Here is an 11,392-nt window from a genome sequence, read left to right as displayed (position 1 = left end):
CAATTTGAACTATTTACAAATATATATAAATGTGTTTAATAATGGTGAAAACTAATCTTCAATCACACGACTACATTATAATTTATAGGGTTTTGTGTTCTTGTTTTCTTCCTCTAATCCAATATTCTTTCTAAAGTAATCTTCAATTCTAAATTATTTTAATTATGCTTTGAATTAAATTCTCATTTTAATTCTTGAAAAATCATAATAAGTAATCATAAAAAGCTACTAAAAAGTTAAGGTTGAATTATTTTAAGGGTTTTGAAGAGGAAGAATCAAAATCTTTGCAAAAATGGCAAGAATTAAGAGGGCAAATCGAAAATTATAAGAGGAAGAAACAAAAATAACAAGAATCAAAAAAGAAAATAAAATATAGAAGAAAAGAAGAAGTTAATTATGAAAGTAAAAAAATGAGGAAATTAGAAAAGGTTTTGATCAGTCAAATTTTATTTTCAAAACAAACGGATTTGGGCGGGCCGCAAGCCCATACCGACTGTCTCATAATGAGGAAATTAGAAAAGGTCTTGTCCAAGTTTTTATTTATTTATTTATTTATTAGAAATTCTTGTGTAAGGTTGTCGCTCCGTAAGACATTGATCATATATGGGCTAAATAGCCCAATTAATACAATGAATAAAACAATAATCACAAATTATTTTGAGAGACGGTATGTCCGAAAGGCGCATTAGATATTATGAGCTAAATAACGTAATTAATACAAATTAAAGAGGAAAAAGAAGGTAGGTTTCTTGTTTGAAAGATGGTAAAACTATTAGCATATAAACTTTTTTTTTTATTTTTTGGTCGTCTCACCAAAACACGATCTCTTACCAGAATAACTTTTTATTTATTCATCAAATCCAAACAAAACAAAACAAAACACAAACACAAATGAATGAATATTCATAATTCAATCAAATACCTTTCTCGAGTCGAGGTACTTTTTGATTGCACCTTTCTTTATAAGTATGAGCTGCCATCTTTTTTCACTCTCCAAGCCCTAACTATAGTTTTCTACGAGTGAACACCGAATATGATCACGAATCATATCACAATCACAAGTCGCAATCCCAAGAAAAAAACTTAATAAAAACAACTTTAAACCTAGCCGATGTAAAAACGAAAAATAAAAAATTCAATCTTTAAGAAACTTACGTCTATTAACTGCCTTTTCCTGCAATTCCTTCATTCTACGGCCTGTCATCGTCCATCCTACTCAAACCCACTTCCTCTAAGGTTTAATCTTCTTGATTTCATTTGTTTTCTGCATATTATTTGCTTACTTTTCATGCTTGTACTTGAAAATTTACTAGGGAAACGCCAAATTCTTCCCTTTTTGCATTTTCTATTATGGGTTTTTTTTTCACCGACTCATTTATCTGGGTATGGAGTGATGAATGATTGTTTTTCTTTGAATTGGTAGTGTTAATGAATGACTGAGTGCAATTCTTGTTTACCGTAATTTCTATTTAGAAGATAAAGAGAAGATTTTATTTTGTTTCTCTTATTAGTATTATAGCATGATTGACTGTTTAATTTGGTTTTTATTCTAATGCACTATTATTCAATTTTGTTATTTGTAGTTTTTATTTGGTGTTGTTTTGCCGCCTTTTTGTTTCGGATTCTAGTAGTGTAATACTGCTTATTTGATTGCCAATTGGTAAATGTTGTGAATTTTCGATCTTTGGCCGTCTATAATCACTTTTTTTGGGGGGTTATGTTGTAATGTTGTTTGTATTTCAGCGCCTACAGGAAAAGGGTTTTTTTGTTTGGGAAGATTATGTACTTAGATAGTTTATATTTGGGGTGTAGCTATACCTTAATACCCATGTAAATGTCGGGGATATCCATTTCGTTCATGTACATCTTTTATTGAATGGGTTTGAATTCAATATTTTACAAATTTGTGCAAACACACGGTTAGGAATTAGTGGCTTTGTATGCAATTTTAGAATGTTAGTGACAATTTGTCACATTTTCGAACTTATAATTAAATTGCCATTGGTTTCTTGCACCATAACATAAGTCTTCAGTTAATTCGCTTTTTGAACTCGCAATTTCGCTTAAAATGACCCTTAAATAGCCCAAAATCGACCATATTTCGCTGCTTTTGATTCCCGATTATGAAGGAGATTAGTGAATCATGTGATAGTGGTTTCTTGAGTAGTTAACTGTAGAAATGAGAATGAAAATGAGATGGAGATGACTGTAATAGAGTCTACGTTGAGAAACCAATAGTCATGGTGGTGATAGCCTATACTTGACATTTTGTTTTGGGCCAAGCTTTTCATAGAACAATCGACTTAGGCGTGTAAATACGTGGTGATAGCCTATACTTGACAGTTGACACCATTTCTATGTCACATAGGCCGACAATGAAGCATTACTTCTTGGTTGGAAGGATTTTCCATTTACTACCCTTGATTTTTCGTTCACGAACGAGAAGCTTATCAGGAATTCTTTGGAATGAAAATCTTGTTGTTGTTGTACGTTTTTTCCTACATTTACTTGATTTTTGTTGATGGTTTGTTCAGAATTTTATGGGTGGAAGAAACACAATTAGAAATTTTCAATGATGACAGCTGCACAACTTTGTGGAGTTAAAATCTCAACAGCATTTTCTAACACTAGGAAAAGATGGTGCATGCACAAGACATGGGAGTCAGATGTTGAGGGCCGATCACGTGGATTTTGTTCTTCACTTTCATTTGCTATTCAAAGGAGCTGTGTACATGATTCTGGACGCTGCTATGTGTCTTTTGACAGAAGAAAGTTATCTCACAACACTGTTCTTCGACGTAGAAAGCCTTTTAAGAATGTCTCATATAGTTTAGTAGGTTCCGATGTAGATGAAGAGCCTCAGGAGTTGGCCGAAAATTCTTCCGAGGAGAATACTCTAGAGAATGATAATGATGCTAACGGTTCAAGGTTTGAAGTTTTATGATGCTTTCATTTTGTATTTGATTCATGTTATCATATGTTATTTCATACCTGCGTTGCTCCTCCATTCTCCATTACAAATGTCACACATATTGTTACTTTGCATTGATTTGTCTAGATTTCATATAAGTAATATCTTTTTATACTCTTGTTTAGATTTAAGCTTTGTATATATTATTGGTCGTATATTCATTTGTTGTTTTATTGCTCTGCCACTCTGACTGCAACGAAGATTTTTACCTTGCCAAGACAGCTGTTTTTAAAATCATGTTCCTTTTTCTGTTGTTTACGTTTCTCATGGCGTGTTATAAATGTTATATTACCGATGATATTTGCAATTAAGGTTCAATCATAAATAACCTCTTTGCTATTACATGGCCAATTTCCCAAACTTAGTATTGGATATATGTTACTTGGACTTCGGTATTGATATTGGATACTAATACGTTTCCAAGTGTCGGATACGTCTAAACATTCAATTTTACCCCTTAAATGAAGTGTCTAAATTCCATACCAATGTCCAAGCATCAAAGATGGAACACGGGTACGTGAGGCAAATTGAAGAGTTCAAGTAACGTAGATTGGGATGATGACATGTAGTTGTAATATACTCCTTTTTAAACTTTGAGCTTAGTTAGTATGCTTTCTTCATTGAAATTTTAGGAGTTGATCTATTATTCGGCCAACATCATATTGTTGGAATAATCGCTTTGGTCGTGTTGCTGCTGTTGTTAATCTATTATTAGCAATTGGATCCTTACTTGCTTTGAAGATGCATTTTACTGTTGTAAGCCCTTGGATTGTTATTGTCCGAGTTTTTGTAGTATATTTAGTATTAGCCCCTTTTCACTTTGAATAAAATTATGTTTTACAAACTGTTATTCGTGTATATCAGTGCCTTTTTTTGCTTGGGGTATTTATGACGCTGAAGGTTGTTTTTTCATGAAATTGCAGTGCTATAGTTCAGTCTTCTAATCAATTGCCTCCTCAAAATATTAAACGAGAGCTTATAATGCTTTCTTTACCAGCAATAGCTAGCCAAGCCATTGATCCTTTTGCACAGTTGATGGAGACCGTTTACATCGGCAAAATAGGTAAAATACAATTTTCTTATGCTGAATTTCTGCCGTTTGATTTAGGATCTGTGTTTGTCGTTGTTTTTTGAGCGTGAAATTATTTTGGTAATTGTGACCAAAATCTATATGATTATGTGTGCAGGATCTGTAGAACTCGCATCTGCTGGTGTCTCTATGTCGATCTTTAATCTCATCTCAAAGCTTTTTAACATTCCTCTTCTAAGCGTTGCTACTTCTTTTGTAGCTGAAGATATAGCTAAGTCTTCTACAGGTAAATATTCTGATCATTGTCATCTCCGCCATCTTTTCTGTTGAATTATCACAATATTTTGATTTTATTGTTCTATGTTTATTCCTTGTAGATGGAGATGAAACCGTTTTTTACGGGAAATCTCATCACGAAGAGTTGAAAAGAAAGCAATTGTCATCAGTTTCTACTGCGTTGTTACTCGCTGTAGGCATTGGCATCATTGAGGCTCTAGCATTACTTTTGGGAACCGGATCATTCCTTAGTTTAATGGGTATTGCACCTGTAAGTTTTAAACATTCGGTAACTAAAATCTATTTTTTTGATAGAGATGATCAAGATCGTGATTTTGGTTTTCACATTGAATTCAAGACTAGAAACAAATAATGATAACAAACATAACTGTTTGTTACTGTTTATGACCGGATAATTTGTTATTATGGAAACTACAGTGGTATTTTAAATGACTATGGCATTTATTAATCACTAGTTCTTTATTGAGACCGTCTAACTGTGAGACAACTTCAGTTAGCCCAAACTATTTTAAAAAAAGAATTGCTTCCTGTATAAGTGGAAATTCACTTTTCATTGTTTTTTAGTGTATTTTTACTGATTGGTCTTTTGTATGGACTCGTCTTACGGTGAGACGGTCTCATACATGACGGGCTGTCAATTAATTTGATGTTTGTGGTCAATTTACTACAGGATAGTCCAATGCGAGTTCCAGCACATAGGTTTTTGTCGCTTAGAGCTCTTGGTGCTCCAGCTGTTGTTCTCTCGTTGGCTCTTCAGGGTGTTTTAAGGGGCTTTAAGGACACTAAGACCCCAGTATTCTGTCTAGGCATGTTTTTAGCTTTGCTTTAAAAATTTTTGAAATCCCTCGTTTTTTTATTGTACATTCTCATTTGAGTTCTTGTGCATGTTTTAATATTCTATACTTCTATACACAGGTATCGCAAATGTTGCAGCCATTTTTTTGTTCCCACTTTTCATATATAAGCTTCAGATGGGAGTTACCGGAGCAGCAATTGCCACCTTCGTATCACAGTATGCTCATTCTTCGATAATTACTAGTTACGTTTTAGGGTACATTTATGACAATGCCTCTGCTTTTTTTTGCGTTACAGATACATTGGTAGCTTCATGATGCTTTGGTTTCTTAGCAAAAGAGTAATATTATTACCTCCGAAATTGGGAGATCTAAAATTTGGGATCTATTTAAAATCGGGTGAGTGTTAGTTGTCTGCATATTTATTTGACTCGTGCCATTTTTTCTCCTCTAGTATGATGGTTTCAGCCTTTTCAATTGCATTCTACTGGTATAGTTCCTTCAATCAGTCTGCTCAGTTGGCCGTTGTATTGGTCTGCGTAAAGTACACTACTACATATTTGGTATGATTTCTATTTTGTAGGCGGTTTTCTCATCGGAAGAACTCTGGCTGTTCTGGTAACTATGACGATAGGGACCTCAATGGCTGCTCGTCAAGGTCCTATAGCGATGGCTGCTCATCAAATCTGTGTCCAAGTATGGTTGGCTGTCTCTCTTCTAACTGATGCATTGGCAGCATCTGGTCAGGTACAACATATTTTCATTTTAAAATGTGCAAGTGCATTCTTGACTTGAAGTAAATAGAAAGGTGTACAGACAGTGTCGGTCCTAACATTTTCTGGGTAACGTTGATACCCGCAAGAGGCAACAACAAAACTAACAGCCACTGGATCACCGCCACCCACCAGACACCTCCAACGACAACTCTAACAATTTTTGTTTTCGTTCTAAATTTGGAGGAAAAGAAAATTGATTGTTCCTAAATTTCTAAATATTAGATTAAAGTAAATTGATTTAAAATGTAGAAAAAATATCGTTGCAAATGTTGAAGGTGAGGAGACGGACTTGAGGAAGACGATCAAACTCTAATTTGATGAAAGTGCACCATGAAATTGGTTTGGGGAATTGAGAGAAACATTGATTATAATTTTTGAGTTTATAGAAACAACATTTTGGTGGAGCAGACTTTTCTCTTACCAAGTAAAAGGTTGATTTATGATTACGAAGAATGAGAAAGTGAAAGGTATCCATGTGTCCGACACTTAGTTGTACTACATTACTATAATGTTTCTTTAATAATTTTTTGGGCCTTTCTGCTCATAACAATGGGCCCCTTACAAAACCAATTTCTAACCTTTAGGCTTTGACCCTAGGCGGCGGCCCCTTTTGCCTACCCTCAAGACCGACCTTGTACACACTCTGTCTTGAAATGTTTATTGATGTTGTCTTCGACAAACATTGGGCTTATACAGTGAAAGTTGGAAAGTTTATCGGATGAATATACATGTGTTACCAAAGAGTCCAATAAGTATCTAACTGGGGCATCCAAATACATAGAACGAAGGATAAACATCCAATAAGGACTTTCAATTCCTAATATTTGAATGGCAGATTACGAGGATTTATCGTATACGACATTTATGTTTATCTTAGTTGCTATAAGTTCTTACACATTATACTTTTGACTTTTCATGTCAGGCTCTAGTAGCTAGTTCCATGTCAAGAGGTGATTACAGCACAGTGAAAGAGCTAACTAATTTTGTATTGAAGGTTAGCCATGAATTTGACTATTATCAATCTATACTGTTTCGCTTTCACTAACAAGTACTCTGTATTTTCCTCTTTTGGTAGCGTGTTTGCATCTAATTTTCATACATATGCGTTATTCCAATGTGACATCTATTTTGTTTACTTTCTTTTTCCAAAATCCTCTCAGATCGGAATAGTTACCGGTGGTGCGTTGGCCGTGATTTTAGGAGCATCTTACGGATATTTTGTGAACTTGTTCACCAACGATTCTGCAGTATTGCAGATAGTGAAAGCTGGCACTTTGGTATGCACTAATTTCTTATCACTTGCACACAATTGACAAACTATTAAGCATCTAAGTGTAATAATTGACCCATTTGTGGCAGTTTGTCAGTGCAAGCCAGCCGCTCAACGCTTTAGCATTTATCTTTGATGGTCTCCATTATGGTGCATCGGATTTCCCTTACGCTGCTTGTTCTACGGTAAGGGGTATAAATTCTCGGTTTTAATAAACGATGCTGCTCGAGCAACCAATTCTACATACCGCCTTTTCTGAGTTTCAGATGCTGGTTGGGGCCATTTCATCCACTGTCTTGCTCTATGCTCCTACAGTGATCGGTCTTCCTGGCGTATGGCTCGGGTTGACTCTCTTTATGGGCTTACGTACAGCCGCAGGATATTTCAGGTGCTATTCTTTTACCTCATTATCTGCTTATTCATGAACTGTAGTCTACCTTGTTCAGCATAATTGACAAATGATGGTTATGAGTAATATGATGAAGTTTGACCCATCAAAAGCCCACCCAGACCTGCTAATTTTTAACACCAAAACTTGGCCGAGATCGTCTCAAATTGAGACCAAGAGTGGCCAGCCCAATTCGTGCGTGTAACAATATCACAAGTTTTCCTTTTTTTCATTTTCTGGGCATTTATCAGTTTTGACCTTAAAGGTATTAATTTCAACGTAAAGTAATACTTAAACATATCAATTGAAGTAAAAAGTTTCAATTTGAACCTATAAGTGATTAATTTTGACGTTAAACTGATCAATTTCTACCTAAATATAGTTCTGTTTCACAATTTTAGAACGAAGTTATATAAAATGGTATTATTCTATCATTCTATGGATGAATTTCAAACAACAAATGAATGGTTAATAGAACTATCAATAATAGTGTTAAAACTATTAACATATTAAATTTGAACTAAATACTATACAATATATCTATACAATTTGAATACTTGTTTTTAAAACGATAATTGAAGATTAGAAGTTCCAAATTGAGTTAGATTATAAAACATCATTGTCAAATTATATGTCATAATTTAACTATTAACATATTCAATTTGAATTAAAACCTATACAATATCTTTATAGACTTTGAAATACTTATTTTGAAAACGATAGTTGAAGCTTATACATTCAAAATTGAGTTAGATCATAAAACATCAATTGTCAATTTATGTGTCATAATTTAACTATTTACATATTCAATTTGAACTATTTACTAATGTATATAAACGTGTTGAGGAAGGAGTAATATCACTATTATTGATCGATGATTAAAAAGTACAAGTACTCTTATGTTCTATTAGAACCATCATGTTGCATTGGATAAAAGTACTTGTATTGTACAATGTTTTAACACTATTATTGATAGTTTTGTTAACCATTCATTTGTTGTTTGAAATTCATCCATAGAATGATAAAATAATACAATTTTATTAACTTCGTTCTCAAATTGTGAAACAGAATCATATTTAGGTAGAAATTGATCTGTTTAACGTCAAAATTGATCACAAATAGGTCAAAATTGAAATTTTTTATTTTAATTGATCTGTTTAAATTTTACTATAAGTTGAAATTGATGCCTTTGAGGTCAAAATTTGATACCTTTAAGATTAAAATTGAAAAATGCACAAAAAATGGAAAAAACAAGAGAAAGCATGTGAGATTGATACACGAGCGAATTGGGCCTGACCAAATTAACGGTCTCTTTATGAGGTCGTCTTGCAAGACCAGCTGAATTTTTAAAACACAAATTCTTGTGAGAGACGATCTCTGAGAGACCATCGAACTGGGCCGGCCCATTATGTATTTTTTAAAATATATTGTAAGTAGGCATTAAGAATGATATAAGTATACATTTACGATATTGAAAGTAGACATTAAGGATAATGTAAATAGACATTAAGAATACGGTAAGTAGGCAATAATCTTTGATGAGTTGGACTTGAGATACGTCTCTTAAAGAGACGTTGCTGTTTTTAAAATCAACCTGACCCGTTTAGAAGCTCGATTTTTTGAAATATTAATGGGTTTGATTGTTTAAAGATGGGTCGGGTCATGGGCTTTTAGCGAACCATGGTGGTTCCTATTGCTATTATCTTGTAATTTTATATGATGATGATCTTTCTTATTTGATAATACTGTACCTTTGCCTTTCTTTCCCAGAATTTTGTCCCGGAACGGACCATGGTGGTTCTTGCACAGCGATTATCGGCAAGTTATGGTATTTTAATCTTCATCTGTCGCATTCTCTTTTCTTGTCTCTTTTTACTAGCATAGTACAATGCGGTTTCAGTTACAATGATGCAGTAAACGGGTGCTGTAGTTTTCGTACCGTCAAATATAGGATGTTATTTATGCACCTGTTTTTTACACCTTGGTAGTTCAGTACGGTACATTTTAAAAACCTTTACAACACTATCGATATGTCAGGACGTTAATCAACTGGGAACCAACTGAGATGTTATGTTTGCACACCACGATACAAGCTTTACAAAATTTGGAGGTAATAAAAGTTCAAGCTAGATTGTTTTCAGCTGCTCATAATTTTTATTTTATAGTCTAAGTTCTCCTACTTAGTTTGATTTTGTACATGCTACTGTAAATTGTTTCTTAGGTTAGACATTCCCATTTGAAATTAGTGAACTTAAAACTTATATTAGGGAAAATAAAATTTAAAAAAATAATTTAGATCTTTATTTTTATTTTATTCTATTGCTTTTATATGAAAGTTTGAACCCATTAATGTTTTCCTCCAGTCTTGATAAGGTGAGAGATTTACGGCTTTCATTTTCATCCTTGTGATGCGTGCTTGTTTTTCAGTAACTATAGGATGGATTGATTTTTTTTTTTTTCCTTATTTTCTATTGGGATTCTCTGACTTTTCTCAAATTAAAAGATAAATAAAAAGATAAGTTATTACATCTATAAAATGCAAGATTTTGGTAAAAAATAGTTTTCTAATTTAACATCGAAGAATATTCATGAAATAATTAGTGGGTATCAGCATGGTGTAGGGCCATAGATCCTATAATCCCACTTGTTAGGGATGAAATGCATAATGGAACAAACAAACAAAAAGAGTGAGATGTCTATATGCCAAATTCCAATGGAACATTAAATTAAATCATCAATTAGTAATCTTATTTTTTGTAAATTTTCGTGATTAGTGAGTGAGCGTAGATTAGGCCCCTCATTTTCCCACTCACTATAAATGAAAGTTGCCACTAAACCTAAAGGAGAGAGATAATATTATCTAAATTACTCTTCTATCCTTCAAAAAAGTGATAATAAATTTGTTATGTATTGATAGGTGTTTGATGACTTATAAATGGTACTTGATAGCAAATATTTATTAAAATGACTTATTTGACGAGCTAATTTTAAACTTACACATTAAAAAAAAGAATGGAATACAAATTCTTGTTAATGGCATGGTTTGAACTGTGTGTGGAAGGTAATTACACAACTAACTCAATCAAGTTTGATTTTTTAATATTGTTACTTATCTATCCGAACTACTCATTAAACCCACCACTAACTATTGATGAAATGATTTTAATGGGATAACGAGAGTATCTCAAATCTCAAAATAATAAAGAGGATAAAGAGAGTTTATAGTTTGAGAATTTAACACCCAATTTCGGGCCATGATCTATAAGAGTATTATTGATATATTCTTCATATAGTGATGAGTTGAAGTTAAGAGATTGTTTTCAACGTCTCAAAGTGTTTAAAGATAATGCTATATTAGTTGAACCAAATTATCACATTAGTATTGTTGATTAAACTAGAATCACTTTAATATTTTCATTTGAAGTTATAATTCTTATTAGATTGAGGCTCTCAACCTTTGTAATTAGCTATAGTAACATTGGTGTTAAGTTTTAGTGTGGCATAATCGTGTCTACCAATAAACGTTTTCAATCTCATACGGTGATTGAGACTGATGCTTTAAATTGGTTAATGTAATATATATATATATATATATATATATATATATATATATATATATATATATATATATATATATATATATATATATATATATATATATATATATATATATATATATATATATATATATATATATATATATATATATATATATCTGTTAGTTCTAAACCCAACATCTTATGCTTGTAGTGAGACCTTAAGAATCAATTGAGAATGAAAACTATAGTCAACCTATTAGCATTAGTTAATCACTTTATATATATTTTGTTGAATTATATATTATAAGGGTCCCCTGTCATTGATTT

General features: G+C 32.7%; 1 protein-coding gene across 1 annotated transcript; it reads left to right on the top strand.

Moving 5' to 3' along the window:
• Window positions 1–1,096: 1,096 nt before the first annotated feature.
• LOC130797735 (protein DETOXIFICATION 45, chloroplastic) lies at window positions 1,097–11,045 on the top strand. The gene is made up of 15 exons (XM_057660472.1): window positions 1,097–1,236; window positions 2,535–2,928; window positions 3,895–4,034; window positions 4,159–4,287; window positions 4,379–4,548; window positions 4,969–5,104; window positions 5,214–5,310; window positions 5,391–5,491; window positions 5,676–5,839; window positions 6,791–6,862; window positions 7,029–7,145; window positions 7,228–7,323; window positions 7,405–7,526; window positions 9,297–9,354; window positions 9,564–11,045. Exons 2-15 carry the CDS (start codon window positions 2,573–2,575, stop codon window positions 9,588–9,590), a joined length of 1,785 nt encoding a protein of 594 aa, XP_057516455.1. The 5' UTR covers window positions 1,097–1,236; window positions 2,535–2,572; the 3' UTR covers window positions 9,591–11,045.
• The last annotated feature ends 347 nt before the right edge of the window (window positions 11,046–11,392 follow it).

The sequence above is a fragment of the Amaranthus tricolor genome, chromosome 1, assembly GCF_026212465.1.
Source record: "Amaranthus tricolor cultivar Red isolate AtriRed21 chromosome 1, ASM2621246v1, whole genome shotgun sequence".
NCBI classification, from domain to species: domain Eukaryota; kingdom Viridiplantae; phylum Streptophyta; class Magnoliopsida; order Caryophyllales; family Amaranthaceae; genus Amaranthus; species Amaranthus tricolor.
The sequence above is the reverse complement of the archived record's forward strand: the minus strand, read 5'-3'. Positions and strand labels throughout refer to the sequence as shown.

Bases quoted from the DNA above. Each gene is read 5' to 3' on its own strand.
- LOC130797735 (XM_057660472.1), top strand. From the start codon at position 2,573: ATGATGACAGCTGCACAACTTTGTGGAGTTAAAATCTCAACAGCATTT. The intron at 2,929-3,894 runs GTTTGAAGTTTT...ATGAAATTGCAG, and splicing joins AATGATGCTAACGGTTCAAG to TGCTATAGTTCAGTCTTCTA. The intron at 5,840-6,790 runs GTACAACATATT...TTTTCATGTCAG, and splicing joins CATTGGCAGCATCTGGTCAG to GCTCTAGTAGCTAGTTCCAT.